The 21,697-nt window shown below is 41.8% G+C and overlaps 1 protein-coding gene across 1 annotated transcript in view; it reads right to left on the reverse strand.

Annotated features, from left to right (window-relative positions):
• Positions 1-3,394: 3,394 nt before the first annotated feature.
• LOC124795694 (ankyrin repeat domain-containing protein 33B-like) overlaps positions 3,395-21,697 on the reverse strand; it is a 123,679-nt gene continuing 105,376 nt past the window's right edge. The window contains exons 5-6 of the mRNA XM_047259775.1: positions 17,150-17,312; positions 3,395-3,930 (exon numbers count right to left, since the gene is read on the reverse strand). Coding sequence (XP_047115731.1) covers positions 3,775-3,930; positions 17,150-17,312 — 319 coding nt within the window. The 3' untranslated portion in view covers positions 3,395-3,774. The remainder of the gene's footprint in view (positions 3,931-17,149; positions 17,313-21,697) is intronic.

Genomic DNA, 21,697 nt, shown 5'->3' on the forward strand with positions numbered 1-21,697 from the left:
CCTTTCCCGCATCTGCATGCTAACCACACTGCTGAATTTGGATGAGCTTGCCCGACTACAAACCGACGACGATGATATACAATGAATAATATCAGACAATGACTCATCGCTCTCTGTCCAGCCCCATATACTACCTGGTTCGATGATCCCTGTCCTTTGTGACACCTCTATGGGCACACTCCACCCCCTGGTTCCTGCTGCCCTTTGTCATTGAGTCTTTACTACCTAGCATGGCTTAGCTCACCCTGGGACGCAAGTCACAATGTGGCTGGTTATGGAGCACTTTGTCTGGCCTGGTGCGAAGCACAACTGTCACACTTGGAGCCATGCGTGCATCCCGTGCCAGCACAGCAAGGTCAGCAGGCATGCTCAACCTCCATTGGGCAAGTATGACATTCCAAAGGGGTGTTTCTGGCATGTCCATATCGATGTCATTGGTCCCCTCCCCCCCTTCTGAGGGTTACAGATTCATCTTATCTATCATTGACTGTGTGGCCTGCTGGGTTGATGTGGTCCCCCTTACTGACATCACAGCCGAGACTGTCGCCTGCTCCTTTGTCTCAGCGTTGGTTGCTCACCTCGGCTGTCCTCTGTCTCTCACAACCAACCAGGGATGCCAGTTTGAGTCCACCCTCTTTGCATGCCTTTGCAAACTCTGCGATGTCACCAAATTTTATACCTCAACCTACCACCCAAAAGCGAATGGCCTGGTCAAGTAGTGGCACTGCACACTCGAGGCTGCCCTAATGTGCCACAAAGGTCTATGGTCAGAAGCCCTTCTGTGGGTCCTGCTAGATGTTCGCTCAGCCCACATAGAAGATCTTAATGCCTCACTCGCTGAAGTTCTATATGGCAAGCCTCTCCTTCACCTTCAGCCACATCCGAGAATGTCCCCACACTGGTCGAGTGGATAAGCACACACGTCGCACACCTCCGCACCCCCTTGACCCACCCCCACACCTGTATTCATCCCAAGGACCTGCCTTTGACTGATTCATCTCCACCTGTTGGAACCATGGCAGTGCTGCACCGCCAACACTTCTTGCGCCAGCCGCTGCCTACAACCGCTGCATTGGCACCAAGATCATGAATTCATGCAATGAGGCTTCCCTCCGCCATACTCTGCACTACTGGGGTGGGGTGGTCACCCTCTGTGGCATCTCTGGCACACAGTGCCCTATCTTTACGACTTTCGTTCTTTGGACTGCTGTGTTCGAGTGTTAACTTTCGGTGTGTACTATGTTCAACTGTGATATTTGTTATATAAGAGTTATTAATAAATGTGTATTGTGTTATCTCTCAACTAATCCTACATGATAACCACAGCTCTATGAAATAAGCCTTTTAAATGGAAGAAGATACTACAACAGAAATTTATTATTTATTGAAAAAGGTTAAATGCTTACCATAATTTCAGAAAACAGCCAGCAATGTATTATTTTTTTATTGACAGAATATTCAATACATTATTTAAAAAGTCATGTTACAAGAAATATTAGAAATGCTATAATATGCTTCATGTTCAGCATCATTGTACCACAGTTCACAATCAATAACAACAAATATATACATTGTAAAACTCCAGAAACACTTGTGTTAGGCTTACATATTTTAAATTCACTGAATGGAAACATGGTTGACATGGAATTATTAGTACAGAAACATAGAGAAAACCCTTTAATGAATTCAGCTACATTTAGGCAAGAGATAATTCCTATTTTAGGAGGGAAGACTGTGCAAATTCATAGCATAATGTCACTTAGTGCAGTATAACAAATAAGATATTCTTAATTCAGTACATACAGATAAAATCCCTGTTGTCTTTTGGTGTTTTGTGTTTTGTTTCAGTTCATTGAGTCTGCTGCTGGTATGTCTGTGGAGTCATTCTTTATTTTTTCATTACGAGCAGTCATTAACTTCTTCTAATGTCACAACATAAAAGTTCAAGCAAAGCATGTATGTAATTGTACACTTGCACTTCCTGCTGGACATAAATACATATATTGGAAGTATATTTTAGTTTGTACTGTAAATATTAATTTTTTTCCTTAAAATATTGGAATATCTCTGATATAACCAACACAATTATAAGAAATCTGGTCTCAGACCATTACACTACAAGCAATTGGTAGAACACAGTGAGCAGCAAGAATGGTTAATTTCCCTCTTGAACACATTTTTTTCCTCTCAAAAGATGATTGTGTGATAGAGTAGCCATATTTATCATTTAGTTTCTGGGAAAGAATTGTCTCAGTCAAAAACCAAATGTAAAACACTAAATGTAAGCAGTGACTTGCTGCTCTTAAAATCTGTAACTAATTCCACACTGCAAAACATCTTAATTCCAGCATTATTTTCATTTTATAGTCAGAAAATTTTGAACAATAATGATTACTATTACAATGCCCAGTTTAGACAAATGTGAAAGGTCACATGCTGGAAGAAAGCATATAGACTTTTTCTACTTTGAAAATTTTTTTTCGCAGTAATATTGTGTCGTGAAGTAAAATATCTAGTGCAAAAGAAAAATTAATCTTAAAAGAAGGTACCAACTAGTGCAGAATAAGTTCACCTTCTGATCAAGGCCACTTGAAATAGTTGGTTCAAACAGGTACTCAGGGCTGCAAAAAAATCTGCCAATAAATGTTATATGTCAACACAAGAAACAATGTAAAAGTATCACAGTGCATCAAGGACATGCATGAGCTACAAGCATGATGAGGAAAAGTCTCTGAGAAAGAGAAAAAAATTCTCCAAAGTAAGAGGAATAAGATCTTTTGATGTTTTGGGCTATAAACACTGTTCCTGCAAGGATGGTTATGTATTTAAGATTTATGGAATCTGGGCAAAGAATGAGATGATTTGAAAGACCTGTTTTTTGTTAATCCTCACAAGGCGTAGTAATGTTTGTAAGTGTTAAAGAAGTTGGCAGTGATTTTTTTAAAGGGGTGAGACAGAGGGAGGGGCAGAGAGAGAGAGAGAGAGAGAGAGAGAGAGAGAACTGGACATCAGAAGTCTAAAGAAGAGATGAAGGTGCATTGGCAAGTTTTTTGTGTGGACATTGAAGTTCATTAAAATTTTAGCATTAAAGGAGAATTATTGGCAATTAGAACAGTTTTGTAGATGTACAAAATAGCCTTTTTGCAGGATCAAAGCTGATATTGGAGAACACGTGTGTGTGTGTGTGTGTGTGTGTGTGTGTGTGTGTGTGTGTGTGAGTGAGAGAGAGAGAGAGAGAGAGAGAGAGAGAGAGAGAGAGAGAGAGAATGAATTTATTTTCCACTTAAATACAATGAATATAAATTTTTCTTGCATTTATTTTTCTGCTCATTTGTTGTATAGTAACTGCTTTCACCAATTTTTCATTTTCCAACTGTATAACTTAATGTTCTACAAAGAATCTGAACTTATCAATATAATAATCTTTGTTCTTAATGGAATCAAAATTTTTGGACCTGTGAGCTTGTAGGCACTGTATGAAGGTTATAGCTTGATGATTTTTAAACTGGAGAGTTCAGTGCCATCTGTGCAATTTCTGATGCTCCACAGACACAGCAGTGCTGTTCAGTTATTTATGATGTTCTCCTCCTAATCCAGCTGTTTCTGCCCCAGCAATTTCACTGGATTTTCAGAAACAATTTAGCACCTGTGCATCCACAGCTCCAAAAGAAGGAAACACCACAAGTTCTTGTAAACACACTTTCAGCCTTTGTTGATGAACGCCAATTTATACACTGGAGCCAGTGTGTATGGCAATGGACCAATGAGTAAATGTTATTTCTTCTTTTTGTGCCTTGCAGTTACTTGGGCTGACTTTGCTGTTGGTGGCTTTTGTTGAGTTGTATGCTGCTGCTGTGGTGGTTGCTGCATCACATTTTCTTCAGTCTCTGCTTCCTGGGCATTGTCGGATCCTGCCAGTGTCACCTGCACCTTGAAATGATTGAATAATTATAAATTACATGTTATATATACATTTGCACATACAAGCAAAACTAATTCTAGCAGCAGGTAATTATCTTTTTTATGTCTGATACTCCATTTAAGACACTAAGGGATAATATAAGGGCAATCGATAGGTAGTATTATTTATAAATTTCAAAGAGACAGGTTTCTGAATGATAAATCTGCAGATATATATATATATTTGGATGTGAGTTAATATTATCATTAATCCCTAATATTACAACAGCTTCTTTAGCTATCTTCATCAGATTTGAAGATCTCAGCTGATCACCATATAGATTTAAATTAACACTCTAATAGAAGACACCCTGGGCTGCTGCCAAAATATTCAGGGAAAATGACAACATTTACTCAGATGAAAACTAAAAATTTTGAGTAATAACAGAAGGCTTCTAATATCACTATTCTCAATAGCAGTGGTGGTCCTGAAGCAAGAATTAGATTTTAGTTGTTATCCACTGCATCACTTTTTTCATATGTTAGGCAAAAGCTTACTTTCTTGAGCCAATGGATACTGTTTAAAGGTAGAAAATGTTCAGATCTTTTTATTTTTTAAGGGCCATGTACCATCACATTTAACATTTCTTTCGAAAAAATCATATAATCTTTTGGAAATTAAATGAATTACTTACTGTATGTTCTTTTATATTTATTACAACGGAATCACACAAGCATTTTTCAATGCATTGTGAACTTAATATTTTAATTTGGTATTTTTATTGAGCCAGGCTGTCTAGCAATGTTAAGTATACAACAACAGATCTAATAATAAGCAGCTGTTGAAAGAAAAAGGACAGTAACACCAACTGTAGGCTGTGGAGAAAGAGGAGCAGCAGAGGTGCCCACATTTGCAGTACTTTGTTATAAACCATGATGTGGTGAGATCATGGAAAATGTTATTCTGATGATTTCAATAATATTTGAACACAGTTTCAGACAACCACATTTCAAAATGAAGTTGGCCATCTGTGTTGGGAAAAGACAAGTAATTTTAATTTTGAAAGGTTTTAGGGACACTGTTTGTAATCCTAAATATCAGCATTCTCTTATTAAAACCTTCTTAATCCAACTAGAGCTGCCACTGATTTGACTACATCACCTCAGGAAGCTTGTACACGGTGCTGGTACTACTACGACTACTACTACTAGTAGTAGTAATAGTCGAAACTGGGGACATTGTAACTTCCTTTAATAGACTTACTTTGTTTAAGTGACAAGAGATCGTATTGACACAAAGGTGATCTGTTGCACTCTCTTGTATTATATTTAGTTTTATATCACACTCCACTAACAACTGAAATAGTGGTGCCCTTAACTACCACTTATTGACAGGTAACGGGGATTTACTAGGGTATTATCTGAGGTCGAACTCAGAGGCTCATTCCACGTAGCTATTGGTAACCAAAAGTAACCATTTTGATGAATAAATTAGGGACAGTCTATAGATCTTTAGATTTGAATGTGTTAGGTGTCACACAATGATTGCCTGCTAAATGACACTTTTGGCTCTGCTTGTACATGATCAACATATAAATTGGCAAAGTTGATTCTGACTTTCGAGATTTAAAAGCAATCAGGTCTGGGTTGTAACTGCTGTGAACACAGCACTTCTGGGGTTTATCAGTGTTAATGTGTTTCAACAAACTGTTCATGTTCTTACATGTTAATATAACATGGGCAGTTATTGGGCACCCTGCTGTCACGTGAGTGTTTCTGGGACATCGGTAAGAAATATTAGAAGTGAACTAAGGGCAATCAAGAAATGGCTTTACACACTGAGGAACAGTCAAATACAACTGCAGCAGCACAATGATGTATAAAGTTTGGCTAGATAAGCAATAACATGGCCCTTAGAAATCCAGTCATTTTTACTCAGTTACTTCATACTTAGGGACAATAAATTGCAGAAATTTAGAATCTGATTGTATGTTAATGGAGTGGAATGTAAGTTAAATAACATCTATTAGAGTGTGATTTTTGAGTTTCTCCCGGCGTATTTGATAATCAAAATATCCACGGGTGTGATGCCGGTCTATAGTGTCCAACGGGCACAATATTTCGGCGATCATACATGTCGCCATCATCAGGTGAACTGACGGACTGAGCTCCTGTGAACGTGCCGGCACGGAGATCCGTACGCTATGGCTGCTCAGAGGGAACTGGGTTCGGTCGCGGCGGCGGCCGATTTAAATACCCTCCGCCCGCGGCGCGCTCCCTCCGCCGTCCGCGCCCCGCGCCACTTCTAAACTCCATACACCCCAACACCAAATTCACTATGGAGACTGAAATGGAGGGTAAATTACCTTTCCTTGACGTCTTGGTCAAGAGAAGGGCTGACGGCATCCTAGGTCATGGGGTGTATCGGAAGACAACGCACACTGATCTGTATTTGCACGCAGACAGCTGCCACCACCCTTCACAGAGGAATGGGGTACTTAAAACTCTAGTACATAGGGCGCGCACTATCTCTGACGCAGAGAGTCTACCCCAGGAATTGGAACATCTGAGAACTGTATTTCGAAAAAATGGGTACTCAGAGTGGCAGATTCAATGTGCTCTCCGCCCAACCACTGCAGCACAACCTGTTGAGACGGATGAAGTCACGAGGGAGGAGGTAGGCACTGCATTTATTCCATACACAGGCGCACTCTCGGGGAAAATCGCCCGCATTCTGAAGAAACACCGGGTCGGAACTGTGTTTTGTCCTCCAAATAAAACTCGTGCACCGGTGGGGAGCGCCAAAGATGACCTCGGTTTGAGGAAGGCCGGCGTGTACCAGATTCCGTGTCAATGTGGCAAGTCGTATATTGGTCAGACGATGCGTACCGTCGAGGATCGATGCCGTGAACACCAGAGGCACACTCGACTGATGTATCCGAGCAAGTCGGCGGTCGCTGAACATTGTTTGTCGGAAAATCACGCCATGGAGTATGACCGCACGAGGATTCTGGTACAGACGTCGAGATACTGGGACAGCGTTGTTAGATAGGCCATCGAAATTGGCACCAATGACGACCTCATAAACCGTGACTGTGGCTATAATGTTAGCAAGGCTTGGGAACCAGCGATTGGGTTGATCAAGAGTAAATCGAGCAAACGTATAGTTGTGACGACCACGGCGGACAGAGCCATCACACCGACGTCATCTCAGACGCCGTCGCAATCTATTCCACCGCGCGACCGTGGCGCGGGGCGCGGACGGCGGAGGGAGCGCGCCGCGGGCGGAGGGTATTTAAATCGGCCGCCGCCGCGACCGAACCCAGTTCCCTCTGAGCAGCCATAGCGTACGGATCTCCGTGCCGGCACGTGCACAGGAGCTCAGTCCGTCAGTTCACCTGATGATGGCGACATGTATGATCGCCGAAATATTGTGCCCGTTGGACACTATAGACCGGCAGCACACCCGTGGATATTTTGATTATCTATTAGAGTATTGTAGGCTTCTCATCCAAGGATTGTGTTCAATAAATCCTAACATAGGAGAGCCTTCAGTAATGTGAAACAAATCATACTATATATTAATAGGCAGAATATGTCCTAGCAGCCTACTTCTGCCAGGTAAAAAAACAATTGTTAATTACAGGAACTACTTCTACACTATTTTTAAAGCATTAAAATCAGATTATTACATGTTTTTGCACAAAAGCAACTATTTGGAGAAAAAAGTAACACTGCTCTCCTTCAGTTGCTGTTTTGATCTAGAACTTCATTATTAACATTTATGTAAATTTACTGATTTAACCTGTCCATACACTGGAAAAGAAACCTGTTTAATATTAACACCAGCATAACCAGAATTTACATCCTAAAGTCAAGATATTCTGATACGTTATGCTCTGTTAATAAAATACTCTTTCTTCTTTTTCTTTTTATTAATATTTCATTCTCAGTACACATATTAATAAAAGTTTCGCATCACCCCGGTTCCCAGAACTCCTGACGTTAGATATTGACTGTGGGTATTATATCACGGACACAGTCCCTTTGACTGTTCAGAGAAGTCACTAAACTGCCCAAAGATTTAAACAACCATGCATGAGCATTGCCTATTAGATGGAGGGGCCCCAACAACGTATCAGTTCCAGTCATTCCACCAGGAAAGAGGTACATGGCTCGTGTTGTCTGCAGTTCAACCATGCCTAAATGGCCAATACAACAGTTTGATTATGTTCGCATTGTTACTTTGTGCCAGAAAGGGCTCAAAACAAGGCAAGTGTCCAGGCGTCTCGGACTGAACCAAAGCGATGTTGTTTGGACATGAAGGAGATACAGAGAGACAGGAAATGTCGATGATATGCCTCACTCAGGGCTACTACTGGAGTGGGTGACTGCTACCTACAGATTATGTCTCAGAGGAACCCTGAAAACAACACCACCATCTTGAATAAAGCTTTTCGTGCATCCACAGGTTGTCATGTTACGACTCAAACTGTGTGCAATAGGCTGTATGATGTGCAACTTCACTCCCAAAGTCCATGGCGAGATCCATCTTTGCAACCACAACACCATGCAGCGCAGTACAGATGGGCCCAACAAGATGCCAAATGGACTGCTCAGGATTGGCATCACATTCTCTTCACTGACGAGTGTCGCTGCCTTCAATCAGACAATCGTCAGAAATGTGTTAGGAAGCAACTCAGCCAGGCTGAACGCCTTAGACACACTGTCCAGCAAGTGCAGCAAAGTGGAGGTTCACTGATGTTTTGGGGTGGCATTATGTGGGGCTGATATACACTGCTGGTGTCATGGAAGGTGCCATAATGGCTGTATGATATGTGAATGCTATCCTCTGAACAACAGTACAACCTTATTGGCAGCATATTGGCGAGGCATTCATCTTCATGGATGACAATTTGTGCCCCCATCATGCACATCTTCTGAATGACTTCCTTCAGAATAATGACATCACTCAACTAGAGTGGCCAGCATGTTCTGCAGACATGAACCCTATTGAACATGACTGGGATAGATTGAAAAGCACTATTTATGGATGACGTGACCTACCAACCCTCTGAGGGATATACGATGACTTGCCGTTCAGGAGTGGGACAATCTGGACCAACAGTGCCTTGATGAATGTGTGGATAGTATGCCACAATGAATACAGGGATGTATCATTGCAAGAGGACATGCCACTGGGCATTAGAGGTACCAGTGTGTACAGCAGTCTGGACCACCACTTCTGAAGGTCTCATTGTAAGGTGTTACAACATGCAATGTGTGGTTTTCCTGAACAATAAAATGGGTGGAAATGATGTTTATGTTGATCTTTATTCCAATTTTCTGTACAGGTTCCGGAACTCTTGGAACCGAGGTGATGCAAAACATTGTTTGATGTGTGTATCTACACTGACCAGTCACATTAATTTTCCCACTTATCTAAAGCCTAAATAAACACCTTTTGCAGCACCAGATGTGCAGGAAGAGAGTCAATGAGGTTCTGGAAGGTTCTGACAGGGATGCAGAGCCATGCCAAATCTGGTGCTGTGGCCAGTTGTGCTTGGTTTCTTGGCCGAAGATCCATGGTGTGAACAGCTGGATTGAGGTTGTCACACAGATTCTTGACTGGGTTTAAAACCAGGGAGTTTGGTGGCCATGGGAGTACAGTAATCCCATCCTGCTGCTGTTTGAACCACACATGTACACTGTGAGCTATGTGACATATTGCGTGGTCCTGCTGTTAGGTGCCGTTGTGCTTAGGGGGGGGGGGGGGGGGAAACTGCATGTATGGTGGACATGGTCCCCAAGGATAGATGCATACTTGTGTTTATCCATTGTGCCTTTCAGAATGAAATCACCAGGGAATGTCATATAAACATTTCACAGGCCATAACACTCCCTCTTTTGACCTGGACTCTTCCAACAACTGTTGCAGGGTGTTTGCTTTCAGACATTTCACACTGTAAATGTCAACAACCTTCTGTCTGATGGAGCATAAAATTTGACTTATTTGAAAAGGTCACATGCCACCACTCAGTGGACCCAGTTGTGGTGCTGGTATGCAGATTCCAGCCTTTGTCACTCATGAACAGCAGCCAGTACGGATGCATGAAACCAGGCACCTGCTGTGGAGGCCCATATGCAGTAACATTTGCTGAAAGGTCATTGAGTAGACACTGTTGGTAGCCACTTGTTTTATTTGGATGGTCAGTTGCTCAACAGTTGCATGTCTATTTGCCTGTACACACCTCCACAGCTGCCAATCACCCCTGTCATCTGTGGCCCATGGAGCATCACTGTCACCTCAGAATTGGTTTTGGATAGTGCCATTTTGCCATGCATGGTATACTTTAACCACAGCAGCACACAAACATTTTAGAAACTTAGTCATTTTGGAAGTCCTTAGACCCTTGTCTCAAAGCTGATGACCATGCCCTTTTGGAAGTCGGATAAATCACTCCACTTCCATATTACTAGAACGAATGCACTGTTTTCTGAGTCCCCTCGACACTCTTTATATGCTCTCCACTACTCGTGCTGCCACCTGCCGTCTTAGTGGTTATGGCACATGGACGTAAAACACAGGTGATGGTCACATTAATGTTACTGGACCAAGTACCAGAAACCTGTTACAAAGTTGTTATCAGCATGTAAACTTTAATCTAGACTCCAGTCAGGAATGCATATTTCATACAAAGATTATTTTGGCTTGTGCATGATGGTTTTGAATTTTGTACTCAATCCTAACTTCACTCCAAGTTCTATTAAGAGGCTTCTGTGTGATGTTTGGTTATGAACTTTACATAATATTCTTCTTGTGATTTTATAGGATAAGTACTTCTTACAACTGAGTTTCTAATGCATTCAAATTGTGACATTTAAAATCAGTGGGTATTACCATTTTGAATTGCTGAGTAAAAAACACCACTGCAGCTGTTTGGTCACTATTTAAAAAGAATAACTGGTTTCATATTGTTAGTTACACCATCAGGTGAAGTCAGCTACAACATGATGCTGGAGTACAAATGATATCAAACTTCTTCCAATTCCTAGAATATAACTCTATTTATAAACACATTTAGTAGGCCACGGTAAAACTAATATAGAATGAGGGATTGGGGTGTGTGTGGGGGGGGGGGGGGGGGGGGGGGGGAGGACAAAAGCCAGAACTGCGTAGCAGTGTTTCAGACGAGTGGAGTATAGGGGAATATTGTGTTGTAACTGACTTCATCTGATGATGAAACTAACGTTATGAAACCAACTGCACTTTTTAAATAAAGTCTCCACACAGCCGCAGCAGTGTTTTTTACTCAACTTGAAGTTTTTTAGTTGTGGATGTCAGTTGAATAAACTTAAGTGTTTGGTTTTGATTTGTTGAAGAAAGACATAGACAATCAAAACAAGAAACAGGTTTTCTCCCTGGTTATAAAGGTTGATTTATTGTTTAACTGGGCCTACATTATGTATGCATAATGATTACTTGGTCTGACAACTACATGGCTCTCTCCACCTCCTGAAATATTTCTAGACGTCTGAAATAGATAACCATTTCTAATAGATTGTCTGATGGACTGACAGAAACATAAATTTCATATTTAATTGTAATGGGTGATCTCGATGTGGCTGTGAAAGGCTATGATGCGATGGAGATGATGTGTTGAGGATTGTGAAGGATGGGTTAATGGATTTGGCTGTGCAGGAGGCTAAGAGATGCTGCATAGGTTGGGATGGATTGGGATTAGACAAGGATCTCTAGATTAGAGGAAATGAGATGAAGTGATTCAGGGTGTATTTTGTGGAGGCAGTAAAGTGAGATATTAATAGGCTGTATATTGAAGGATGTAAGGTTGCTCAGTATTTTGGGGGATGGTCATGACAAAGTGGATTGTATCTCACATTAAAAAGGATGTAAGAGAGGTATGCAGTCTTTCACTTTGCTGTTCAATCTGTATATTGATGAAGCACTGATGGAAATAAAAGAAAAATTCAAGAGTGAGATTAAAATTCAGGGTGAAAGGACATCACTGACAGGTTCACTGAGGACATTGTTATCCTCAGCCAAGGTGAAGAATTATTACAGGATCTGCTGAGTGGAATAAATGGTCTAATGAGTAAGGAATGTAGATTGTGGATAAACCCAAGAAAGATGAAAGTATTGAAAACTAGCAGAAATAATAATAGTGAGAAACTTAACATCAAAATTAGTGGTCATGAACTAGATGAAATTAAGGAATTCTGCTACCATGCAAGCAAAATAAGCCCATGACAGATGAAGAACATAACAAGCAGATTAGCACATGCTAAGAGGGTGTTCCTGGCCAAGAGAAATCTACTGGAATCAAACAATAGGCCACAGCTCTCAGTTGGTATGCATCCCCAGAGCAGTGAGTTAAGTGTTTACCTTTTTCTTTATTTTCCTCATAGTTTATTTAATAAATTTCATCCATATTTTTCTGTTTATGAGATTCCATTTTGCATTTTTGTAAGGGTGAATTCATTCAGTCTATAGCGCAATAGTAGCTCACTGAACAGCCAGCTGCATAGTTCATTAACGCATCTGCACTCATTGGTGACATACCAGGAGAATGGCAAGTTGCATATCTAGAATCCTGTCTGATTTTGTATTTTATTTCCTCTGTTAGTCTTGGTAGTATGGTTGGGATGTGTGCATGCTGTGTGAAGATGCAGGGGGGAACGGTCAGTCACCTTCAGGCTAGCGTCTTGGAGTGTAGCAGTGGCAGGACCTTCTGGTGCATCAAATGGGATGCCCCATGTGTCACTTGTTTTCCCCATGGGCTCTGCTTCTGAGGCACTTCCTAGTGTACCCAGTGTGGTGGATTTGCCTCACTACAGGGTAAGTGGCAGGTGGTAATGTGTTCATGTCTCTCGAGACGGAGGACCAATGTGGAGACTTGCTGCCTGGCCTCACCCATTCACCCTGCTGCCTGGCCACTCCTTCAGCAGGGTCCGAGCAGGCAATTGGGGGGGGAGGGGCGGGGGTTACTAGTTACCAGGAGCTCCAACGTTAGGTGCATTATGCAGTCCCTTAGGCAGATAGCATTCAGGCCTGGAAGAAAAACCAGTGTGCACTCGGTATGTGTGCTGGGAAGTCTCACCCAAGATGTGGATGCGGCCTTGCCTGCAGCCATCGAGTGTGCAGGGTGCAGTCACCTGCAAGTTCTGGCTCACATCAGTACCTACAACTCTTGTCACATGGGTTCTGAGGCAATCCTCAGTTCATATAGGCAGCTAGTGGAGGTGTTGAAGACTACTGATCTCATGCACAGGATGCAATCAGAGCTGGAAATTTACAGCATTGTTCCCGCAACTGATTGGGGTCCTTTGGGTTTGGAGCCAAGGTTTCATCGACTCTGTGATGGTCTTGGCTGAATATTTCTAGACTTGTGTTACCAGATGGCGATTTGTAGGACTCCCCTTGGTAGCTCAGGGATACACTACACAAAAAGAAAGCAGCTACTCTGGTAGCAGAATACTTGTGGCATGTGCACATGAGGATTTTTAAGTTAGGTGGTAGTTTGAGGTGTTCTGATGAACACTTGCCAGTCCATACACACCAAGTGAAGTCAGGCAGCATTCAGAGAAAAGACACTTTGACTGTCAAAATTTTATCAGTAGACTGTTGAAGCATTTTTTCCCAAATTTGCTACCCCATCAGAAAAGTTCTCATGCTCTCTGAAACCCAAAGTGGAAAGCTCTGAGATATTTAATGAGTCATGAAACATATGTCAGAATGACAGATTAGAGGCCATATGAGTGGGAATGTTCATTGCAGCTCTCAAAAATATTGTCTTTATTGATGTCAAAATTGAGTGCGACAGTGAAGTTATCTAGTCACATATAACAGGTGTAGGTTAAATGAAGTTCATTGCTGGATGATCTTACCAGCCACCCAATTCTGCTGTGACAGTTCTAGAGCCATTCAAAGAAAACCTAAGGTCAGTAGCATGTAAAGATCCAGGTCATGTAATACTAGTTGGAGGCAACTTTAACCTACTGAGTATAAAGTGTGATGTCTATGAATTCATTGCAGGGCGCATGAGAAATACTTTTGAACATGTTTTCTGTAATCTGTGTTGAGCAGCTAACTTGGCAGCCCACATACAATAGAAATATCTTAGACCTTTTAGCTATAAATAGGCGGGACCTTATCGAAAATGTCAGTAATATGGTTACAAAAGTTAATAAATCGGTTAAGAAGGCTATGTGGAGTAGATAAGCAGTTCTTAACATCTTACTTTGACAGTTAATTGGCTCACTTAGTACCAGTAAGATGGATGTACAGGAATTATGGGCAAAGTTTAAGCAGATTGTAAATCATGGTCTAGAGAGTTACGTGCCTAGTAACTGGATAGAGGATGGAAAAGACCCACCAGGTTTAATAACGAAATTTGTAAGATGCTGAGGAAGCAGAGGCTGTTGTACTCTAGGATCAAAAGGGGAGGCACAGATGACAAGCGAAGATTAGTAGAGATTTATACATCTGTGAAAATATCTATGTGTGAAGCGTACAACAACTACCACCATCACACCTTAGCAAGAGATCTGGTAGAGAACTGAGAAAATTCTGATTGTATGTAAAATTGCTAAGCGGATCTAAGGCTTCCATTCAGTCCCTTGTTGACCAGTCTGGTGTGGCAGTTGAAGATAGCAAAATGAAAGCCGAAGTTTCAAATTTCACATTCAAGAAGTCGTTTACTCATGAGAACCGTACAAATGTACCATTTTTTGGCCATCAGACAGACTCCCATATGAACGACATAGAAATAAGCATACATAGCTTAGAGAAGCCCCGGATGGAATCCCAGTTCAATTTTACGGCATTAGTCCCTTACTTAGCCTGCATTTATTGTGAATCTCTCACCCAGCACAAAATGCCAAGTGACTGGAAAAAAGTGCAGGCGGCACCAGTATATAAAAATGGTAGAAGAATGGATCCTCAAAATTACAGATCGATATCCCTAACTTTGGTTTGCTGCAGAATCCTTGAAAACATTCTCAGTTCGAATATAATAAACTTTCTTGAAACTGAGAAGCTTCTGTCCATGAATCAGAAATAGAAAGCACTGCTAGTGCGAAACTCAGCTTGCACTTTTCTCACGTGATATGCTGCGAACTATGGATGAAGGGCAATAGGCAGATGCAATTTCAGTCTGTTGAAGGCTGTTAATGAAAGTATGAGTTCGTGGAATAAGTTCACAGATGTGCCCCAGGGAAGTGTGATAGGATCGCTGTTGTTCTCTGTATACATAAATGATTTGGCGGACAGATTGAGCAGCAATCTGCGGTTATTGTATCAAAGTTGAGTGACTGTAGGAAGACACAAGATGATTTAGACAAAATTTCTAGTTGGTATGATGAATGGCACCTTGTTCTAAATGTGAAAAGTGTAAGTTGATGTGGATGTGGAGGAACAACAAACCTGTAACGTTCAGATACAGTATTACTAGTGTCCTGCTTGACACTGTCAAGTTGTTTAAATATCTGGGCATCACATTGCAAAGCAATATGACATGGAATGAGCTGGTGAGAACTGCAGTAGGGAAGGCGAACTGTACACTTCAGTATATTGGTAGACTTTTAGGAAAGAGTGGTTGACCTGTAAAGGAGAATCCATGTAGGATACTGGTGCTACCCATTCTCAGGTACTGCTTGAGTGTTTGGCATCCATACCAGATCAAATTGAAGGAAAATAGCGAATCAGTTCAGAGGTAGGCTGCTAGATTTTTTACCGGTAGGTTTGAACAACATGTAAGTGCTGCAGAGATGCTTCGGGAACTCAAATAGGACTCCCTGATGAGAAGGGGTCATTCCTTTTGGGAAACACTATTGAGAAAATTTAGATAACCAGTATTTGAAGCTGACTGCTGAACAGTTGTAATACTGCCAACATACATTGTGTGTACATACCATGAAGATAATATACGAGAAATTCGGGGTTGTGCAGAAGCATATAGATAGTCATTTTTCCATTGCTCTGTTTGCAAGTGGTACAGGAAAGTAAATGACATGCAGCATAATGTGGCTTATGGAGTATCTATGTAGATGTGGATGTCAGGAAGAAATTTTTGAGAATCTACATATGGAGCACATCATTGTATGGTAGTGGATTGATAAAGTAAGGAATTAGGATGTTCCATACTGAAGTGGTGAAGAAATGAACATATGAGAAACACTGGCAAGAAGAAGGGACAGGATGACAGGACATGTGTTAAGACATCAGCAAATAGCTTCCATGGTACTGCAGGGAGCCATAGAGTGTAAAAACTGTAGGGGAAAACAGAGATTGGAATGCGTTCAGTAAATAACTGAGGACGTTAATGCTCTGTAAGCATTATGAACCACCAGCCAAACCTCCTCACAATCTAACCTGTGAACCCTCTAAACCAGGGGTATTATTAGTTGCAACATGAAGGCTGAGATGAAGAGTTTAGCACACAGGGCGTGGTGGAGGGTACGCTGTACCACTACTAGTCGTTTCCTTTCCTGTTCCACTCGCAGATACAGTGAGGGAAAAATGACTGTCTATATGCCTCCATACGAATCCTAATTTCTCATATCTTATCTTCGTGGTCCCTCTGCAAATTTATGTTGGCGGCAGTAGGATCATTCTGCAGTCAGCTTCAAATACCAGTTCTTTAAACTTTCTCAGTAGTGTTCTTCGAAATAAATGTCTTCTTCCCTCTAGGGATTCACACTTGAGTTCCTGAAGCATATCCATAAGACTTGCATGCTGATCGATCCTATCAGTAACAAATCTAGTAGCTCACCTCTGAATTGCTTCAGTGTTTCTCTTTCAATCTGGTGCGGATCCCACACACCCTAGCAGTACTTGAGAATAGGTCGCACTAGTGTCCTATATGTGGTTTCCTGTACAGATGAAACACACTTTCCTAAAATTCTCCCAATAAACCGAAGTCGACCATTCGTCTTCCCTACCACAATCCTCACATGCTCATTCCATTTCATATCACTTCGCAATGTTCTTCACAGATACTTAAATGATGTGACTGTGTCAAGCAGAACACTACTAATGCTGTATCCAGACATTACGTGTTTGTTCTTCCTACTTATCCGCATTAACAGTATCTATCAGTAAGTCAAAAAACCAGCTTTGGAAATCATTAAATTCACATCAGTATGTTTTATTGTACTGTGCAGCCCCTGTACCTGGTGTATTACTAGTTGCAATACATTGTCAGATTGTGTGGCAGAGAGACTATGTTACCTTGGGCACGGTGAGTGGCCGGATAAGCGACTTGACAACTGGTGGCACATGTGGTGCAGCAGGCAGCACTGGGGAGCTGGCACACAGTGCAGCAGTCGTCAGCTGCGTCACCAGTGAGTAGCGAGACACTGCTGGTGGCGGTGACGAGGATGAGCCGGAGCTACTGCAACACGACAGGTGAACACATGCCTGGATTATCATCCCACTCAGTGGAAGCATTTCACTCTCAAACACACAAAGTGTGATGGCGACTTGTGGGAGTAACAATATACCAAACACAACTTAACCCACTACTCTCAATAGCAAGAATTCATCACACAAAACTCTTATAGGAAGTACAGGCTGCAGTAGAAACAATAAAGAATTTTAAGCACTGTATTTAAATTTAAAGAACTGTAACACTTTACACAATTTATTAACATATTACTTTTTGGAAAAAAAATATCCTTTAGGTGGTCACTCTTACAGTTAAGAGAGTGTTTGGCTCTTGCCACAACCTTCCAACGCATGTTGTTTTATAGTTGCCCAGTCCCCTTTTTGCAATAACTTTATTTTACAGGTTGTAATGTGGCCCTTTTTCTCTGAAAGCATCCACTAACATATTTCAGAATTCCCCTGATCAAGTAGCCATTCAGTTACATTGCTCTGTAGTTGCCGATCAGGGTTAGCATTGCCAGTGGCTGTTTTTAGCTTCCCTTCACTGTTTGTTCTTCTGCTTTTCCTATGTAGTTGGTGGAGTTTTCAAAGATCTGAAAGCTTAAAAGTTGGATGCATGAGATAACGGTCCTATTAAGAGGACTTGGCTGCTATAAAATTGTTGCACTCTGGGAGGGCTGGGTGGCAGATAGTGAGACTGGCCATATCTTTCGCCCAGCTCACTATCCAGGAGGATTACAGAACATGCATTCCTCTGTTGAAGGAAATGTGGAATTCTTTGCAAAAGCCTTTTAGGCACATAATAGATCTCTAGGCAGGTGTGGCTTCTCTCAGAGGCATGTGAATGTTCGTTATGATGCCTCAAAATTCTGTCATTTTTGGGAGAGCTTGCACTTTTGTGCTGTGCCTACGTCAGAGTTTTTCAGTCGTCAACGTCAGAATCACGTCATGGAGTGAGATAAGTCTCCTGGCTTGGCTGAAGTATAATGAGATAAGAAAGAGTAGGAGATTGTTTAAATTGTTACCATAGAAAGGGGTGAAGTGAGCCAGATTTTCAGGTTTTTAGTAAATACACCCATCAATTTTGTTTGCATATTTTATGGAACTTTAAATATATAATCTTCTAACAATGTGTTTGCGTTCATACTTTTTAAACATATTGGAGGGACTTTCTATGGGCTGAAGAGCTGTCTCACTTACCCCACAGAGGGTGAAGTGGGACAGACATTTATTTGTACGACTATGGCACACTAGTTCACTATGGAGAAGAAGTGGGTCAGAATTTTTTTTTTTAAAGGGAAATAACACATCAGAGAATGTTGAGTAGGAAATTGTTTATTGTAATCTACTGTATACCAAACTTTGGTAGAGAACATTTTTTAAGTTACATTCAGGACCTTTTTCTGAAAGTACGACAATTTTAATACACTACAACATGAAATAAATAGTCTTACAAATCTATTTGCAGCTTTGCTGTATTGTTCATTGCTAATTTTCAATTCTCAGACTTTTGTATGTCAACATTCTTGCACAGTATTGGGAAGAGAAATCTTCATCTTGTGATGTGCTGATACACATCAATTTTCTGTACAATATTAGTGTACAAAACATCTTGGATGTCAGTTTCCTGATTGAAATGGAACACTATCATTTTTTTCCCTTCTCTTTTCTTTAGAAATTTGATGTGAAGTGTCTTATCCTTTGGCATGCCAATTATTTTTCCCACATATAGTTTTGTTTAATGGTCTTCTTCTGTGATGAATTTCACCACAATGAAGTCTCTGGGTTGTCCCCTGTTTATAATGCAAACTGAGGTTTAATTTCAACACTTCTGTTCTTAATTGCAGGAATCTGAATATCTCCATCACTGCTTCTATTCTCTTACATTACTGGTAACATTTTAACCTGTTGCATATCAGCAGAAGACTGGTGCTTGGAGATACTGGTATGTGTGGCAGAAGTTGTGGAAACATTCAGGTCAAAATCTGCAGGAGAAATGCTCATACTTGATTTGAAAAGTCCGTTTTCTACCTCTGCTTCTTGTGAAATCACTAGATTTGACTATGACAACGTTTTCAGATAGAACATCTTCAGCAGTTTTCTCAGACATGGAGTGCTGAACTCTCCTTTGAATTTTCTGCTGCACTTTCTCTGGATCTAATGGTGATATACAACATGCTCTAAAGCCAGAGATGATGTTCCAGTGCATATTCTCAACCTTCTCCAGTGCTTCCTTCAGTTTTATTGGAAACTGGACTTTAGGCAGAAAGCCCTTGTACAGGTTCTTCCAGTTGATCAAAACAGCCATCCATGCTGCTTTAATGGGTCAGAATACTGCAACATACAGGGGCTGCGTAAGATGTGTAGAATTTGGAGGCAGCATTATGAAGGCAATGTTATGATCATGACACAATCTTATCACTTTCTGGGAGAGCTGACGTGGAAGATTGTCCCCTGTAACAACTTTTCTTCTATCAGATCTTCTCAAATATAGCAGCACTATTTTGACAAACCAACCATTCTCCAAATAATGGCATGTCAAACCAACCAGATTTGCTTACTGCATAATGTGAGCCTTCAACACTACCTTCTGTCCAAGTTGGGTAGAGACTTGTGCCTGCAGTCTTGTAGACAATAAAAGGGGGGGGGGGGGTATTTCTCCATTTCCAGTTCGATTTCCCTAAAAGATCCAGGATCATCTGTGAAATTTGTTTCATCATAGATTAGAGTCATTTCTCGAGAAACTTCTTTCACATTAACTTCCAAGTTTTTGAAATATCTGATGATGCAGTCTTCATCAAGAGCAGTTCTTGATCTTATCACATTTTCTGAAAGACGAAATGTGAGGTGAGGATGTCAACAAAAGAGATTCTGAATCAAATCCCTCTCATGTCTATTCTTGAATTTCTTCATGTGATATCCATGTCAATCAAGAAAATGTTTTAGTGTGTCCCTAATATCATCACTTTGAAGAGGAATCCCTCACTCTGTACAGGTTAAAATTCCTTCTACTACTAATTTTTTATGCTCCTCACGTTAAACTTACTGACCTCCATGGTTCTTCATAAATTTTTCATTTGCCCTATTTGCCAATGTAGTTTTTGGAACACTGAATTCCTCAGTTATTTTCTTTAAGCTTCTGCCACCTCTCCTATTCGCTGTAATAGCATTTTGCATTGCTCATTCATCATATTTAAAGAGTCCACCACTCCCTACAGCTTGCTTGTAGTTACTGACCATGCCCCACTTCACCCCTGAAAGTGGCAATTATTTAAACAAATTGGTCTCTTGAGCGCATTAATGATACTAAAGTCAAGAAAATCTGTATGCAACATAACTTCAATACTAGGTCTGAGACTACAGTTAAGCTGAGAATTGTATTAACATTCCACAAAGCTATGGAGGAGGTTTGTGAAGCTATACTCCTGGAAATTGAAATAAGAACACCGTGAATTCATTGTCCCAGGAAGGGGAAACTTTATTGACACATTCCTGGGGTCAGATACATCACATGATCACACTGACAGAACCACAGGCACATAGACACAGGCAACAGAGCATGCACAATGTCGGCACTAGTACAGTGTATATCCACCTTTCGCAGCAATGCAGGCTGCTATTCTCCCATGGAGACGATCGTAGAGATGCTGGATGTAGTCCTGTGGAACGGCTTGCCATGCCATTTCCACCTGGCGCCTCAGTTGGACCAGCGTTCGTGCTGGACGTGCAGACCGCGTGAGACGACGCTTCATCCAGTCCCAAACATGCTCAATGGGGGACAGATCCGGAGATCTTGCTGGCCAGGGTAGTTGACTTACACCTTCTAGAGCACGTTGGGTGGCACGGGATACATGCGGACGTGCATTGTCCTGTTGGAACAGCAAGTTCCCTTGCCGGTCTAGGAATGGTAGAGCGATGGGTTCGATGACGGTTTGGATGTACCGTGCACTATTCAGTGTCCCCTCGACGATCACCAGTGGTGTACGGCCAGTGTAGGAGATCGCTCCCCACACCATGATGCCGGGTGTTGGCCCTGTGTGCCTCGGTCGTATGCAGTCCTGATTGTGGCGCTCACCTGCACGGCGCCAAACACGCATACGACCATCATTGGCACCAAGGCAGAAGCGACTCTCATCGCTGAAGACGACACGTCTCCATTCGTCCCTCCATTCACGCCTGTCGCGACACCACTGGAGGCGGGCTGCACGATGTTGGGGCGTGAGCGGAAGACGGCCTAACGGTGTGCGGGACCGTAGCCCAGCTTCATGGAGACGGTTGCGAATGGTCCTCGCCGATACCCCAGGAGCAACAGTGTCCCTAATTTGCTGGGAAGTGGCGGTGCGGTCCCCTACGGCACTGCGTAGGATCCTACGGTCTTGGCGTGCATCCGTG

The sequence above is a fragment of the Schistocerca piceifrons genome, chromosome 4 (genome assembly GCF_021461385.2).
Source record: "Schistocerca piceifrons isolate TAMUIC-IGC-003096 chromosome 4, iqSchPice1.1, whole genome shotgun sequence".
In the NCBI taxonomy this organism is placed as follows: Eukaryota; Metazoa; Arthropoda; class Insecta; order Orthoptera; family Acrididae; genus Schistocerca; species Schistocerca piceifrons.